The 18,402-nt window shown below is 38.2% G+C and overlaps 1 protein-coding gene across 1 annotated transcript in view; it reads left to right on the top strand.

Annotated features, from left to right (window-relative positions):
• The window catches only part of ANKRD55 (ankyrin repeat domain 55), a 127,096-nt gene that overhangs the window by 36,665 nt on the left and 72,029 nt on the right, over nt 1-18,402 (top strand). Inside the window, exon 2 of the mRNA XM_037799279.1 lies at nt 560-682. Coding sequence (XP_037655207.1) covers nt 560-682 — 123 coding nt within the window. The remainder of the gene's footprint in view (nt 1-559; nt 683-18,402) is intronic.

Genomic DNA, 18,402 nt, shown 5'->3' with positions numbered 1-18,402 from the left:
ATGGGGTTGGCAGTGTGTCTTACCAGGGGTCTCCCCATGAGCAGAACTTGCCTCCCAGCCCTTCCAGTGCTTCCCTGTGGTCACTAGACTTGAAGTTTTGTTATCAGCTTTGGGGGGAAAAGGGTGGAGTAGGGGAGCAGAGAATAACCAGCACAACGTGTCTTTCAAAGATGTGGAAACTGAGTCATTGAAGGAACACTAGCATGTTTCAGACTGTAAAGGGAAACTCAGAACAAGACAGGGACCCCACTTCCCTATCTGATCTCACTGATTTCAAGTAGTCTGAATGCCTGGAGAGAAACATAAAATCTCAGAGGACATTCAATGCCTGCAGGCTGCTTCCCAATATAGGATGGGTATTACAACATGGCCCATAGTGGTCCGTCTTTCTTCAGAAGTGGTGAGGATGCAGGTGATCAGCATGACTCAGCCTTCTGCCTGGATATGCCAGAGAGGTTTCAATGAATCATTTCTGTGGATGATGGTTTGAATGTTGTTATTCTTTCAGTGAGCTCGCTTCACACACTCTTCAGTATTTCTCTCTGTCTGATTCATGAAGGTGACTCATCTGAGGAAGTTGACCTGACCATGGTTTACCAGGCTGCATCTAATGGAGATGTCAATACTCTAACTGCAGTGATTCGGGAAGACCCTGCAATCCTAGAATGCTGTGACAGTGAAGGTGAGAGGTTTATGCATTTTGAATACTGCAGAAGGATCTTCTTTATCCTTTGGAGATGGCCTTCAGACATGAACAATGCTAATAAAATTGTAACTATCAGGTCACTTTGATACTGGAGAGACCAGTAGTATCTTGCCTGTGGCAATGTGCAGGTATCTTAAATATTTCTTTAATTGAGGGTCTTGGATACAAAGCTTCAAATTCTTTCATGTCACTTCTTATAAGGAAGCCTGTCAGTCTGAGTTTGTTTCCGACTTCTTTGTGGTGTTATGACTAAAGCAGATAGGCTAAATAGTTAGAAAAGGAATGTGGGGAGAGAAAGCTACTTTTGATTTCAGTGGGTATTGGGAAAAGGTTACTGTTAAAGTCAGAAAGCAAGGACTTGTGCTTCCAGGAAGATGGAATAGAGGTACTTTTCTCATTAAGTGTAACTAAAAGCCTTGGGCATTATATGTAAAATAAATAAAAGGGGACTCTGGAAGGTAGAGAGACAAAAGCAAACTGACTAGGACCTTGGATCCCAAAGAATGACAAGGTGATGAGTTCCTTGGGTTTTCTTTTTGCCTCATGTATCCCAGATATGATGCTAAAGAAGCCAGCAAACAAGAAATGCCAATGGTCACAGGGAATAAAAGCCCCAACAAAAGCCTGCTCTCTCTCTGGCCAAAGAACCAGGACATGAGCAGCCTATTTTAGACAATAGCCACTCTATTCCAGTCAAGCACAGAAAAAAACTGTGGCCCCATCCCCACCCATACCAGCAAAGACCCAGCGTAATTTCAGCTCTACCAGGCTGCAGTAAGGCACACTCCTGCCCTGCTGGGGTGGTTCAGAGAAGGCCACGTAAGTATCCTAGACTTTCATCCTCATCAGGTGGTAACAACCTCACCTTGTTGCCAGTGGAAACCATTAGGGAAGTAGTAGTAAGTACTCATACACTTCCTAGTCAGGGAGATATCACTGGATGCCTGGTGGGGAACTGGCAACCCCAGCCCTGCTCAGCAATAATAGAGAGACCCCTCCCTCAGATGGGAGGCTAAAAGGGGAGGGGGACCTCAGTTTCTGATCCCACCTGGCAGTAACAAGATGGCACACACCCTCTCTTGTGGAATTGTGTCAAAGGAAGCCAGCTAAAACAGAAAGTAAGATTCAGAGTCTCGTAACATAATACCAGAATGTCAAGCCATGATAAAATACTTCAATTTGATTGAATTTGAATACTTCATTTGATCAAAACAAATGAAAACCAAAATAAAACACTTCAACAACAAACTAGAAAATCTTTCAGGAAATAGAAGATATTTTTAAAAAGTCAAATGAAAAATTTTAGCACTGAAAAATACAATAATAAAAAATCAGAATGGAGGGGATAGAGAAAAGAATCAATGAACTTGAAGATAAAACAATAGGAATTATCCAATCTGAACATCAGAGAGAACATAGACTGAAAAAAATGAATTAAACTAACATTCATGTTTGAAAACAGTCTTGATAACATTCATGTCATCAGCATCCCAGGAGGAAAGGAGAAAAGTGTGCCTGCAAATGTATTTGAACAAATAATAACTGAAAACTTCTTGATTTTGCAGGAGACATGCACCTGCAGATTCAAGAAGCCAAGTAAACCCCAAACAGATAAACTTGCAACTCTTAAAAAAAATATGTCACTTCCTTCTGGCCTGTAATGTCTCTGATGAAAAATCTGCTATCATTCACATTTCCCCCCTATATACAAGATACTATTTCTCTCTTACTGTCTTCAAAATGGTTTTCTTTGCCTTTAATTTTCAGTAGTTTAACTATGATGTGTCTTGGTTTGGGTTTTTTTTTTTTAATTTTTTATTCTATTACCATGTATATAACTTAAAATTTCCCCCTTTTAACCACATTCGAACATATAATTCAGTGGTATTAATTTTATCTAAAATGTTGGGTTACCATCACAACCAACCATTACCAAAACTTTTTCATCACTCAAAACAGAAATTCTGTATCAATTAAGTATTAACTCCCCATCCCTTACCCCTATCCCACTTCCTGGTAACCTGCATTCTAGTTTCTGATTCTATGAATTTCCACCAAGATTTTTTGTAGATATAGACAAAATTATTCTAAAGTAATATGGAAAGACAAAAAACTAGGATAAGTAAAACAATTTTGAAAAAGAAGAATAAAGTGTGAGGAATAAGTCCACCTGATTTCAAGACTTATTATGTAGCTACACTAATCATGACTGTGGCTGAGGGATAGACACATAGATCAATGGAACTGAACAGAAAACCCAGAAATAGACCCACACAGATATGTCCAACTTGTTTTTAATAAAAAAGCAATTTAATTGAGGAAAGATTAACTCTTCAACAAATAATGCTGGAGAAATTGGACAGCTCTAGCCAATAATAAGAATAATAAAAAGACTAGTGGAAAATTTCCTTTTGTTTGTTTGTTTGTTTGTTTTCATTTGATAAGGTCTTATTGTCTTTGTCCCTGAAAGAATTTTTTTCTGAGCATATAACTGTTGGCTGACAGTTATTTCTGGGGGGATTTATTTTTTCTCCATTTAGTATCATGGTATTTGCTTGTGATTTGTTTGACATATGCTTTTTTAAATTTTGATGAACTTTACAGAACATAATTTACATATAACAAAAGGCAGTCATTTTAAGAGTACAGTTTGAAAAGTCTTAGCAAATGCATAGACCTATGTAACCACCACCACAATCAAGATATAAAATATCTTATCACCCCAAGAAGTTCTCTCATATCACTTTGCAGTCAACTTACCCACACACACTCTGGTCCTAGGCAACCACTTATCTGGCTTCTGCTATTATAAGTTAGATTTCCTTTTGCTAGAATTTCATATAAATGAGATCAGACAATATGTACTCATTGTGTCTGTCTTCTTTTGCTCAGCCTTATTTTGAAATTTGTCCATGTTACTGCATTTAACAGTAGTTTGCTTCTTTTCATTGTTGAATAGTATTCCATTGTGTGGATGTACCACTGCTTGTTTGTCCATTCGCCTGTTGATAAACATTTAATTATTTCTGGATTGGGGACATTTCAAATAAAGCTGCTTTGAACATTCATTTACAAGTCTTTGTGTGGATATATGCATTTATTTCTCCAAAGTAAATGCCTAGGATGGGAATTGCAGGGTCATATGGTTAAGTGTTTGTTTAACTTTAGAAGAAACTGCTGAACTGTTCTGCAAAGTTGCTGTATGATTTTACATTTCCATCAACAATGAAGGAACATCATTGTTGCTCTGCATCCTCACATGCACTTGGTATTGTCAGTTATTGTATTTTTTGTTTTGTTTTTTAGCCTTTCTAGTAGGTATGTAGTGATATCTCATATCGGGTTTTAATTTGCATTTTCATAATGGCTAATGATTTTGAGCATCTTTTATGTTCTCATTTGCCATCTATTTTTTAGTGAAGTGCCTGTTTAGATCTTTTATTCCATTTTAAAAATTGACTAGTTTATCTTCTTAATGAATTTTAAGGGTTCTTTCTATATTACTGATACAAATCCTTTCCCAGATAAATGTATTAAAAATCTTTCATCCCAGTCTGTGACTTGCTCTTTCGTATTCTAATCAGTGAATTTGGCAAACAGGGGGAGTTCATTTTGATGAAGTCTTATTTATCATTCATTTCTTTTTATTATTTCTTCTAATAAATCTTGTGTACTTCAAGACTGCAAAGATTTTCTTCTGTTTTCTTGTAAGGTTTTACAGTTTTAACATTTATTTTAGGACTATTATCCATTTTGTGTAATTTTTGTATATGATGGGGTAAGGATCAAGATTTATTTCTTAATAAAAATACCCACTTTTTCCCAGCACAATTTGTGAAAATATTACCCTTTTCCCCACTGAATTTTCTTTGTAACCACCTTAAAAATCTATTCACCATATAAGTATGTCTACTTTTTTGACTCTCTATTCCATTCAGTTGGTCTATTTCTACACTTACACCAATGCTACACTGTCTTGGTTGGTGTAACTTTGTAATAAATCTTAAAAACATAAAGTGTAAGACCTCAAACATTGTTCTTTTAATTCAAAATTCTTTTGACTCTTCTGGGTTCTTTGCATGTTCATATAAATTTTAGAATCAGTTTATAATCTACAAAAAAGCCTGAGAGGATTATGACTAGAATTGCTGAAATTCAAATCTCCCGATATGAAATATCACTACATACCTACTAGAAAGGCTAAAAAACAAAACAAAAAATACAATAACTGACAATACCAAGTGCATGTGAGGATGCAGAGCAACAATGATGTTCATTCATTGTTGATGGAAATGTAAAATCATACAGCAACTTTGCAGAACAGTTTAGCAGTTTCTTCTAAAGTTAAACAAACACTTAACCATATGACCCTGCAATTCCCATCCTAGGCATTTACTTTGGAGAAATAAATGCATATATCCACACAAAGACTTGTAAATGAATGTTCAAAGCAGCTTTATTTGAAATGTCCCCATTTAGTATAAGAACAATTGATGTTAAACATAATTGAGTCTTATGATCTCTGTACATGACTCTTCTCTCAATTTATTTGCTTTTAATTTTTTTCAAAATGTTTTTGTGTTCAATCTATCCCTAATTATTTCATGACTTTTATGCTAATGTAACTAATATTATGTTTTAATTTCATTTTCAATTGTTGCTTATATAGAGAGATACAATTGATTTTTTAATATTAATCTTGAATTCTGTAACCAAGCTATATATATTTATTAATCATAGCTGCTTTTTTGTAAATACCTTATTATTTTCCACATGAACAATCATGTCATCAGCAAATAAGGACAGATTTACATCTTTCTTCTCAGTGCGTATGTCTTTTATATCTTTCTCCTGCCTTGTTACACTAAGACCTCCAGTACAATGTTGAACAGAAGTGGTAAAAGTATATATCCTTGCTTTGTTAACAATCATGTTCATAATAAAGAGAAAGTATTGAGTCTTTCGCAGTTGAATATGTCACCTGTGTCTTTTTGTAGATGCCTTTTATCATGATAAAGAAATTTCTTTCTATTCCTATTTTTCTGAGAGTTTTCATCATGAATGGGCATTGAATTTTGTCAAATAATTTCTGTACATCTATTGAGCTGATCATAAGGTTTGTTTCCTTTATTTGGACAATATGGTGAATTACACTGATTGATTTTTGAATGCTAAACTTGCCTTGCATCCCCACTGTGTTGTGATGTGTTTTCCTTTTTCACATTGATGAATTCATTTTGCTAATATTTTTAAAGGACTTGTGTGTGTATATGCATGAGTGCTATTGGCTTGTAATTTTCTTTTTTATAATGTCTTTATCTGGTTTTGGCACCAGATAAAATGAGATGAAAAATGTTCTCTCCTCTTCTATTTTCTAAAAGAATCTATATAGGATTAGTATTCTTATTCCTTAAATAGCAGATGGAATTCACCAATGAAGCCCTCCAGCCTGCAGTTCTCTACATGGCAATGATTTTAATTATGAACTCAATTTCTTTAATAGATAAAGGTTGTTCAGATTTTTTTTTTTTTTTTTCTGTATCAGCTTTGGTCATTTGTGTCTTTTAATGAATTTGTCTATTTCATCTAAATTGTCAAATTTATTGCTATAAGTATCTTCATAATATCCCCTTATTATTACTGTAATGTCTGTAGGATCTTTACTGATATCATTTCATTTGTTCCTCAGATTGATATTTTTGTCTTTTCTCTTTTTTCTTGGTTAGTCTCACTACAGTTATCGATTTTACTGCTTTTAAAAATAACTGGTTTCATTGAGTTTCTTTACTCTTAATCCATTTTCTATACCATTGATTTGTGTTATCATTATTTCCTTTCTTCTAATTACTTCACATATGATTTTCTGCTCTTTTTCTTGTTTTTTAACTTGAAATTTTGGATCATTTCATCTTTTTTAATATAAGCAGTTGAACTGTGCATTTCCCTCTAAGCCCTGCTTCAGCTGATTCCATGTATTTTGATATATTGTGATTTCATTTTTATTAAGTTCAAAATATAAGTTCAAAATAAGTTCTAATTTGTCTTACAATTTCTTCTTAGGACCATGGCTATCTTGAATTTTAAAAAAAGATATTGAGATATAAATGCCACGCTATGCATATTTGAAGTATGCAATTTGATGAGTTTTGACATATATATACCTCTGTGAAACCATCATCAAGATAATAACCATATCCATCACTTCCAGGTTTCCCTATTCCCCTTTGTAGTCCCTTCCTTCTCTCCCTGCCCCCTTCTCACTCCCATCCCCAATCATCCATTGATCTGCTTCCTGTTATTATAAATTAGTTTGCATTTTCTAGAATTTTATATATAAATGAAATCATAATGTTTGTATTTTTTTTCATTTCTACAAATATTATAAATCCCTTGATGCATCATTATTATTTTTACTTTAAATTGTCAATTTAATTTTTAAAGAAATTAAAAAATGAGAATAAAAGCATTTCATATTTACCCATATATTTACCATTTCTGGCACTCCCCATTCCTTCATGTAGATTTCAGGCACAATTTGGGATTATTTTCCTTCCACCTGAAGAACTTCTTTTCACATTTCTAGTAATGCACTTCTATTAGTTCTAATAGTATATGAGTACTTCCTTGATTTCTGGCACTACAAGATGCTCTAGCTCATCTTGTGTACTTCCTGCCATAGTCCTAGAACCAGTCATGTCTCCACAAACCTTGATTCCTATTATTGGAGAATGGCATTAGAAAACAAGTGGGCACTAGCTGCGCTCATTGCCACTGGGGTTCCATTTCATTTAGGCCCTCTCACTTGACAGATATGTGTATATACTGGTTTATGTATATACATGTATCTCTAAATATTTCTATATGTAGGTATCTGTATCTATATTAAGCTAAACATGAGTTCTTACTGATATTTCCAACTCAAATCTATTATATCATGGGTTATTCTAGCTTTTTTCCCTTGCTTATCTGTAAATTCCCATCCCAACAATGAGAAACATGGCTCCCACCATCCACCATTCATTTAATTAAGCATACAATACCAGTAAACATGCATAGCAGTACCAGAATTTTTTATTCTTACCCTCAAGGAAACATCTTTATTTACTAGACTACAGTGTATATGTGCAGTTCCTTTTGCCTTTAATCTTATAGACTCCACTCATTTCCAAAGTTACTTAGGTCATCACACTTTCCTATCACTCCCTTCAAAGAGTTGGTTTCATATACGTCATGTAGTTATATTCTCTTTTCTCAGTCTGCATTCTTTCTTGGGACCCTTGACCTCCTAAATGAATTTTTTTGAATTTTTTTTGTATTTTTTTTGAATTTTTCTTAATGTTACTTATCAAAAAAAAATTCCAAATAAAACATAGATCTTGGGGTCTATTTCCAAATCCTCAATTTGATTCTATTGATCAATATGTCTATCTTTGTGTCAATACCATGCTGTTTCGACTACTGTGGCTTTATAGTAGGCTTCAAAGTCAGGCAGTGTAAGTCCTCCCACTTTGTTTTTCTTTTTTATTGGAATATTTTTCTTTCCTTTCCAAGTAAATTTGATGACTAGTTTTTCCAAGTCTGCAAAGTAGATTGTTGGAATTTTGATGGGAATTGCATTAAATCTATAGATCAATTTGGGTAGAATTGACATCTTAACTACATTTTGCCTTTCTATCCATGAACGCAGAATATTTTTCCATCTCTTAAGGTCACCTTCCATTTCTTTTAGTAAAGCTATGTAATTTTCTGTGTAGAAGTTTTTTACATCCTTGGTTACGTTTATTCCTAGGTACTTAATTTTTTAGTTGCTATTGAAAATGGAATCTTTTTCTTGAGTGTCTCTTCAATTATGTCATTTCTACTGTATATTAACATTACTGACTTACGTGCATTAATCTTATATCCTACCATTTTGCTGAATTTGTTTATTAGCTCAAGTGTGTGTGTCATCAATTTCAGGGTTTCCAAGTATAAGATCATATCATCTGCAAATAATGAGAGTTTTGCTTCTTCCTTTCCAATTTGAATGCTGTTTATTTCTTTTTCTTGCCAAGTTGCTCTGGCTAGAACTTCTAGCACAATGTTGAATAATAGTCGTGACAACGGTGTGCCCTGTGCAGTTTGGCAGGGAGTCCGCTTCAGGACACAGTGGTCCCAGCCATTCCAAGTTCTGTGGGTGGACTTCTCTAGGCTGCAGAGCTCACATCTCACCTTCCAGCTCAAATGGCACACTGTCCCTCTCTGCCATGTGCTTACAAGTCCCTGGGATTGGGAGAGGGCTCCTAGCACTTCCATGTGGCACCCCTGCCTCTATGCTGTGTGCACCACGGGGCTCCATGAAGTATATACACTGACACAAGCCCACCAAATCCCAAATTCCCTCAAAGAAACTTCCAGCTGCTGAGCTGTAAAAAGTTATCTCCCAGCCAACTGCAAAGTCCTGGCCCTGGGGCCACAAAAGGCCATCTCCCAAGCAACTGCAAAGATGGCTGCACCAGGCATGGAAAACCACCCCCTTCTGTGGCCATCTGCCTGCTCAAACCACCAGTTCCTGGCATGGGAGCTCTCAGCGCAGGTATGTGAAGGGTTATCCCCTAAGCCTAGTACTTTGGAGGGTTCCTGGGGTGTGGAAGGCTACTTCCCTCCATGCTGTCAGTCAGCTCAGTTGTGTTCTGGGCAGGACACTCATCCTTCTTGAACGTGGCCTCAGTTTCTCCAAGTAGGCACTCACTATGGGTATAGAAGTCCTTTCTCAGGCAGTGAAACCCTGGAACCACTGTTCGGGAGCACATTCTGTCCTTTATTTAGTATTTTTCATAGAGCAGAATCCTGCTCTGTCTCTCCTAATCTGCCATCTTGGAAGTTCAGCTGTCGCTTTTAATCTTCAGAGACAAACAAATGCTGAGAGAATTTGTTAGCAAGAGACCTGCCCTACAAGAACTGCTAAGGGGAGCTCTACCAGCTGAGAAAAAAAAAAGGAAGGAGAGAGAGGTCTGGAGAAGGGCACAGAACTGAAGAGTCTTAGTAAGGGTACCTTAAAGGAAATAAAGAGAGAGTAAAAATAGATCTGACAAATAAAAACCAAAAGATAAGATGGCTGATTCAAGAACAGCCTTTATAGTAATAACATTGAATGTGAATGGATTAAACTTCCCAATTAAAAGATACGGATGGGCAGAATGGATTTAAAAATATGATCCATCAATATATTATTTAGAAGAGACTCATCTTAGACTTAGTGACAGAAAGAAACTGAAAGTGAAAGAATGGAAAAAAAATATTCCATGCAAGCTACAGCCAAAAGAAAGCAGGGACAGCAATATTAATTTCAGATAAATAAACTTTAAATGCAAGGATGTTATAAGAGACAAAGAAGGACACTATATACTAATAAAAGGAACTACTCACCAAGAAGAAATAACAATCATAAACTTTTATGCACCCAATCAAGGTGCGCCAAAGTATATGAGACAAATATTGGCAAAACTGAAGGAAGCATAAGAGTCTCCCCCTGAGTACCTCTTTGTTGCCCAGATGTGGCCCCCTCTCTTTAGCTAAGCCAACTTGGCAGGTGAACTCACTGCCCTCCCCGCTATGTGAGACCTGACTCCCAGGAGTGTAAATCTTCCTGGCAATGCAGAATATGACTCCTGGGGATTAATCTGGACCCAGCAGTGTGGGATTGAGAACATCTTCTTGACCAAACGAGGGATGCAAAGTGAAACAAAATAAAGTTTCAGTGTCTAGAGATATCAAATGGAGTTGAGAAGTCACTCTGGTGGACATTCTTACACACTATACAGATAACGCTTCTTAGGTTTTAATGTATTGGAATAGCTAGAAGTAAATACCTGAAACTATCAAACTCTAACCCAGTAGCCTTGACTCTTGAAGACAACTGTATAACAATATAGCTTACAAGGTGTGCCAGTTTGAATGTATTGTGTCCCCCAAATGCCATTATCTTTGTGGTCTTGTGGGACAGATGTTTTGGTGCTGGTTAGATTTGCTTGGAATGCGCCCCACCCAGCTGTGGGTGGTGACTTTGGTGGGATACTCCCATGGAGGTGTGACCCCACCCATTCAGGGTGGGCCTTGATCAGTGGAGCCATATAAAACATGCTGACTCAAAGAGACTGAACGGAGTGCAGCTGTGAGTGACGTTTTGAAGAAGAGCAAGCTTGCTAGAGAGGAATGTCCTGGGAGAAAGCCATTTTGAAACCAGAACTTTGGAGCAGACGCCAGCCACGTGCCTTCCCAGCTAACAGAGGTTTTCCGGACGCCATTGGCCATCCTCCAGTGAAGGTACCCGATTACTGATGTGTTACTTTGGATACTTTATGGCCTTAAGACTGTAACTGTATAGCCAAATAAACCCCCTTTTTATAAAAGCCAATCCATCTCTGGTGTTTTGCATTCTGCAGCATTAGCAAACTAGAACAGATTTTGGTACCAGAGAAGTAGGGTGCTTTTGCTGCTGAGTTTGCAAACACCAAACATGTTGGAAAGGCTTTTTAAATGGATAATGGGGAGTTTCTGGAAGAATTGTGAGGAGCTTGACAGAAAAGGCCAAAACTGCTTTAAAGAGACTGTTTATGGAAATATGGACTCTAAAGATACTTCTGATGAGGACTTAAGCAGAAATGATGAATGTGTTGTTGCAAACTGGAAGAAAGGTGATCCTTGTTTTAAAGTGGCAGAGAATTTGGCAAAATTGAGTCCTGGTGTCAGATGGAAGGAAGAATCTGGAAGCAACAACCTGGAATACTTAGCTGAGGAGATCTCCAGACTACATGTGGAGGATGTATCCTGGCTTCTCCTTGCAGCTCATAGTAAAATGTGAGCAGAAAGAGATAAACTTAGAACTGAACTCTTGGGTTCAAAGAAACCAGAAGCTGATGGCTTGGAAAATTACGAGCTTCCAGGGGGTGGAATCCCAGAAGCTACAGCCCAACGTGAGGATGTAACCAAACATGGAACCCAGCCACCATTTCACTACAAGCCAAGACTGGAGATGGAATTATCCAGAAAAGATTTGTGGAAAGTCCTATTGTCTGATGGCTTTGACCCCTGCATGCTTCATGCAAAGCCAACAGAACTTTTGCGAGATCGTTATAGACAGAGCCATTGTCGGTCTGGACTGGAGGAGACAGACAAGGAAAAAATTAAAGGAAAAATTTCTTCAAAGACAGAGCCATGGAGGTTGAGGTCTGGAGTCAGGAGGTCTCAGGCTGGGAGAGTGGAGCAGCCCACATGCATGGAAAGGGTGAGTTTGCCCTGGAGGTCGAGGGAGGGCTTTCCGCCTCGATGCTCTGGAAGAGTTTTGCCACCTCAGGTCCCAAAGAGGTTGGAGCACATTCCCAGGGAATTGGGGAGAGCCTGGCTGCCACCCCACTGTTCTGAAGGGGTTGAGCGTGTGCCCCGGAGATGGAAGGGAATCCGGGAGCTGCCCCGATATTTGAGGAGGGTGGGGCCGAGAAGGTGGTCTCCCCAATGTGTGAGTATGTTGGAGCACTCACCTAAGCATTTGGAGAGGAAAGGGCTGCCGAAAAGGCCCTTAGGAAGGGTTAGGCTCCCGCTCTCTCAAGCCCCAAGGATGCAATGTCGTTCTGTAAATGACTCTCAGACTTTGAAATCCAATGGAGTTTGTCCTGCAGGTTTTAGGAACTGTTTTGGTCCTGTTAACCCTATTTTCCTTACTCTTTCTCCTTATGGCAATGGAAATGTTTATCCTATGAATGTCCCTCCTTTGTATATTGGAAGCATATAACTTGTTCTAAGTCCACAGATCCAAGCTAAAGGAAAAGTATGCCTTAGGACTGACCACGCCTATATTTGATTTTGATGGGATTTTGTACTTAACTTTTGTTACTGAAATGGTTTAAGTTTTTGTGATATTGTGATGAAATGAATGTATTTTGTATTTGGAAAGATAATGTCATTTTGGGGTCCAGGGGATGGAATGTGCCAGTTTGAATGTATTGTGTCCCCCAAATGCCATTATCTTTGTGGTCTTGTGGGACAGACGTTTTGGTGCTGGTTAAATTTGCTTGGAATGTGTCCCACCCAGCTGTGGGTGGTGACTTTGGTGGGATACTCCCATGGAGGTGTGACCCCACCCATTTAGGGTGGGCCTTGATCAGTGGAGCCATATAAAACATGCTGACTCAAAGAGACTGAACGGAGTGCAGCTGTGAGTGACGTTTTGAAGAAGAGCAAGCTTGCTAGAGAGGAATGTCCTGGGAGAAAGCCATTTTGAAACCAGAACTTTGGAGCAGACGCCAGCCACGTGCCTTCCCAGCTAACAGAGGTTTTCCGGACGCCATTGGCCATCCTCCAGTGAAGGTACCCGATTACTGATGTGTTACTTTGGATACTTTATGGCCTTAAGACTGTAACTGTATAGCCAAATAAACCCCCTTTTTATAAAAGCCAATCCATCTCTGGTGTTTTGCATTCTGCAGCATTAGCAAACTAGAACACAAGGGGTGACAGTGTGATTGTGAAAATCTTGTGGATCACGCTCCTTTTATCCAGTGTATGGATGGATGAGTAGAAAAATGGGGACAAAAACTAAATGAAAAATAGGGTGGGATGGGGGGAATGATTTGGGTGTTCTTTTTAATTTTTATTTTTTATTCTTATTCTGATTCTTTCTGGTATAAGGAAAATGTTCAAAAATAGATTGGGGTGATGAATGTACAACTATATGACGGTACTGTGAACAGTTGATAGTATATCATGGATGATTGTGCAGTATGTGAATATATCTCAATAAAACTGAATTAAAAAAAAACAGATTGGGGTGATGAATGCACAACTATATTATGGTATCATGAACAGTTGATAGTACACCATGGATGATTGTATGGTAGGTGAATATATCTCAATAAAACTGAATTTAATTGTAAAAAAAACTGAAGGAAGCAATAGATGTTTCCACAATAATTGTGGGAGACTTCAATGCAACACTTTCTCTGATAGATAGATCTAAACAGAAGACCACTAAGGAAATTGAGAACTTAATCAATGTGTTAAGTGAATTAGACTTAATGGATATACATAGAACATTACATCCCAAATTACCAGGATATACATTCTTCTATGGTGCTCATGGAACTTTCTCCAGGATAGATCATATGCTGGGGCTAAAACAAGACTCAATAAATTGAAAAAGATTAAAATTATTCAAAACAGATTCTCTGACCACAGTGGAATACAACTAGAAGTTAATAACTATCAAAGAACCAGAAAATTCACAAATATCTGGAGGTTAAACAACATACTCCTAAACAATCAATAGGTCAAAGAAGAAATTGCCAGAGAAATTGCTAAATATCTAGAGATGAATGAAGATGAGAACACAACATATCAAAATTCATGGAATGCAGCAAAGGTGGTATTGAGAGGCAAATTTATAGCTCTAAATGCATACATTTAAAAGGAAGAAAGAGCTAAAATCAAAGAACTAATGAAACAACTGAAGAAGCTAGAAAATGATCAGCAAATTAATCCTAAAGGAAGTAGAAGAAAAGAAATAACAAGGATTAAGGCAGAAATAAATGACATAGAAAACAAAAAACAATAGAGAGAATAAATAAACCAAAAGTTGGTTCTTTGAGAAGATCAACAGGATTGACAAGCCCTTAGCTAGACTGACAAAGTAAAAAAGAGAGAAGACCCATATAAAGAAAATAATAAACAAGAGGGGGGATATTACTGCTGATCCTGAAGAAATAAAAAATATTGTAAGAGGATGCTATGAACAACTCTATGCCAACAAAGTAGATAATTTAGAGTAAATGGATAATTACCTGAAAACACATGAACAACCTAGACTGAATAATGAAGAAATAGAAGAACTCAACAAACCAATCACAAGTAAAGAGATCCAATCAGTTATCAAAAAGCTTCCTACAAATAAAACCCCAGGTCCAGATGGCTTCACAGGGGAATTTGCCAGACTTTCCAAAAAGAAGTGACACCATTCCTACTTAAACTCTTAAAAACAAAAAAATGAAGAAAATAGAACACTATTTAACTCATTTTATGAAGCCAACATCACTCTAATACCAAAACCAGATAAAATTGCTACAAGAAAGGAAAACTATAGGCCAATCTCCCTAATGAATATAGATGCAAAAATCCTAAACAAAATACTTGCAAATTGGATCCAAAGGCACATTAAAAGAGTTATACACCATGACCAAGTGGGGTTCTTTCCTGTCATGCAAGGATGGTTCAACATAAAAAAATCAATCAACATAATACAACACATTAACAAATCAGAAGGGAAAAATCAAATGATCATCTCAATAGATGCTGAAAAAGCATTCAACAAAATCCAGTATCCTTTCATGATAAAAATACTTCAAAAATTAGGAATTGAATGAACCTTCTTCTACATGATAAAGGGCATATATGAAAAACCCACAGCCAATATAGTACTCAATGGTGAGAGACTGAAAGCTTTTTAAAATTTATATAAATTACGCATGTGTACATTAAGTATGCACTTTCTCATGAAACTTAATTGTGCCCTCAGTGCCTGCTACAGCTTGATTATATATATACCATTTCCATTTGATGATGGAGTGCTGCTGTGCATACCTAACTCTATGACTTGTAAGTCAGACAACAACCAGTTCATGATGGGCAACGCAGGTCTCATGGTATCTTGGTGGCCCATAATTAAGTGTTCATTCTTACTGAGGCCCAGTAGGAGACCAAAAGCTGTTTCTCAGAAGGAGAGTAGTTATCTGCAGAGGATGGCAAGGCTTTGCTCCAAAATCCTAAGGGTCTCCCCTGTGATTCCCCTATATGGACCAGCCAAAGTCTCCCAACAGCATCTCTGTTTGCCAATGAAACTTCCAGCACCTTTGGATCTGTTGTATTATATGGTTCAAGTGGCAGGGCAGCTTGCATGGCAGCCTGGACCTGTTTCAGAGCCTCCAAATATTCTGGTCCCCACTCAAGACCAGCAGCTTTTCAGGTCACTCTATAAGTAAGCAAGCATAGCACACCCAAATGAGGAATATGTTTAGTCCAAAATCCAAAGAGGCCATCTAGGAGTTGTGCCTCTTTTTTGGTTATAGAAGAGGCCAGGGAGAAACTAAGATGGTGGCTAGGTGAGAAAGGGCAAAAAAAATACCTCCGTGGAAAACACTAGATAAAAAACAGAAAGTGACCCAGAATACTGGTTACAGCGATGCGCCAGCTGGATGAGGTCTGCTGGTTCCACAGGGGCCGTATACTTGGTGAAACTAGGAGTCTGCATTCTGAAACGAGTGAGTAAGCCAGCTGGAAGACCCACAGCCACGCGGTGGTCTGGGGAAGCCAGGGTTTGGTGTTTGGAGACCGACTGGCTCTTTTTTGGAAAAAAAAAAAAAGGGGGGGGGGTAAAACCCAGGAGCGGCTGCAGTTGTGATAGTGGGAACCATGCAGTAAAACACAGCAAGAGGGGGCTGGGCTGGCCTCTCGGTGTCTGACCTGGAAGATAGCCCACTGCAGATACCCTCAGGGCCAGGGGAATGGAGGGGAAAGCCGGAAGCAGAAAGAAACCCTGCAGCTAGCAGCTGGCTCCCCAGAGGGCTGGATAAACTACTGCCCAGGGCCGTGCCCACAGCCCAGAGCCCTGCCAGTTGTCCCAGAGCTGGGAAGGAGGAACTGTGTGAGGAGGGGGGTGTTGAGATGCCCTGTTCAGCCATCTTTGCATAAGGCTGAAAGCGCCCCTGCACAGACCAGTGGCCTGGGGCTTCCCTTGAGGGATGGCATGCACTGGTGACGTAGCACGGCATTCCCTTGGCAGAGGTCCTGGAGGATCGCAGCTGGGCAGGGGGACCCGCTCAGAGAACCCAGCGACACTATGCCAAGTCTGGTGGTTTGTGGGTCGGCGAGAGAGAGGGTCTGGGGCTGAAATGAAATGAAGGCTTAGACTCTTGCAGTGGCCTTGAATCTCCGGGAACCCGGGGGGTTTAAATATTAAAGCTGTCCTTCCTCCCTGGCCACCTGTACACATGCCCCACATTCAGGACAGATGGCTCCAGCAACACACCCAAACTGAGTTCTCCAACTGAACCCCACAAGAATCATTTCCCCACACACCACAGGGACAAGGTGGAGAACTGACTTGAGGGGTATAGGTGACTCACAGACGCCATCTGCTGGTTAGTTAAAGTGTACGCCACCAAACTGTGTTTCTGAAAAATTAGATTGGTATTTTTTTTTACAACTTGAAAGAACCCTATCAAGCAAAGCAAATGTCAAGAGGCCAAAAACAACAGAAAATCTTGATGCATATGATAAAACCAGACAATATGGAGAATCCAGCTCCAAACACACAAATCAAGATATTGGAAGAGACACAGTACCTCGCACAATTAATCAAAGAACTATAATCGAGGAATGAAAACATGGCAAAGGATTTAAAGGACATAAGAAGACCATGGCCCAGGATATCAGCAACATAAAGAAGACCCTAGAAGAGCATAAAGAAGACATTGCAAGAGTAAATAAAAAATTCAAAGATCTCATGGAAATAAAAGAAACTGTTGACCAAATTAAAAAGACTCTGGATATTCACAATACAAGACTAGAGGAAGCTGAACAATGTCTCAATGTCCTAGAAGTCCACAGAACAGAAAATGAAAGAACAAAAGAAAGAATGGAGAAAAAAATCAAAAAAATCAAAATGGATCTCAGGGATATGATAGATAAAATAAAACGTCCAAACTTAAAACTCATTGGTGTCCCAGAAGGGGAAGAGAAGGGTAAAGGTCTAGAAAGATATTCAAAGAAATTGCTGGGGAAAACTTCCCATACCTTCTACACAATATAAATACACAAAGCATAAATGCCCAGTGAACTCCAAATAGAATAAATCCAAATAAACCCACTCCAAGACATATTCTGATCAGACTGTCAAATACTGAAGAGAAGGAGCAAGTTCTGAAAGCAGCAAGAGAAAAGCAATTCACCACATACAAAGGAAACAACATAAGACCAAGTTGTGACTACTCAGCGGCCACCATGGAGGTGAGAAGGCAGTGGCATGACATATTTAAAATTCTGGGAGAGAAAAATTTCCAACCAAGAATACTTTATCCAGAAAAACTCTCCTTCAAATTTGAGGGAGAACTTAAATTTTTCACAGACAAGCAAATGCTGAGAGAGTTTGCCAATAAAAGACCTGCCCTACTTCAGATACTAAAGGGAGCCCTACCAACAAAGAAACAAAGAAAGGATAAAGAGATATAGAGAATTTTAACAGAAATATATAGTACCTTACATCCCAAAGCACCAGGACACTCATTTTTCTCTAGTGATTATGGATCTTTCTCCAGAAGGGACCATAAGCTGGGACATAAAACAAGCTTCAATAAATTAAAAAAAAAAATTGAATATACTCAAAGCACATTCTGCAACCACAATGGAATACAAATAGAAGTCAATAATTTTTGAACTGTAACTCCACTATTTACTTCCTACATGATATAAAATACACAAACTCTAAGGACAAATCAGTAGTTTTGAACTCAAGGTAAAATATGTAATTTTAGACAACTATATAAAGGTGGGGGAATGGAGGAGTATAGGAACATAGTTTATGTGCCCTATTGAAGTGAAGGTGGTATCAAAGAAAAACAAGATTGTTATGGATTTAAGAGGTTAATTTTAAGCCCCACAGTAAACACAAA

Source organism: Choloepus didactylus, chromosome 11, assembly GCF_015220235.1.
Source record: "Choloepus didactylus isolate mChoDid1 chromosome 11, mChoDid1.pri, whole genome shotgun sequence".
Taxonomy (NCBI): domain Eukaryota; kingdom Metazoa; phylum Chordata; class Mammalia; order Pilosa; family Megalonychidae; genus Choloepus; species Choloepus didactylus.
The sequence above is the reverse complement of the archived record's forward strand: the minus strand, read 5'-3'. Positions and strand labels throughout refer to the sequence as shown.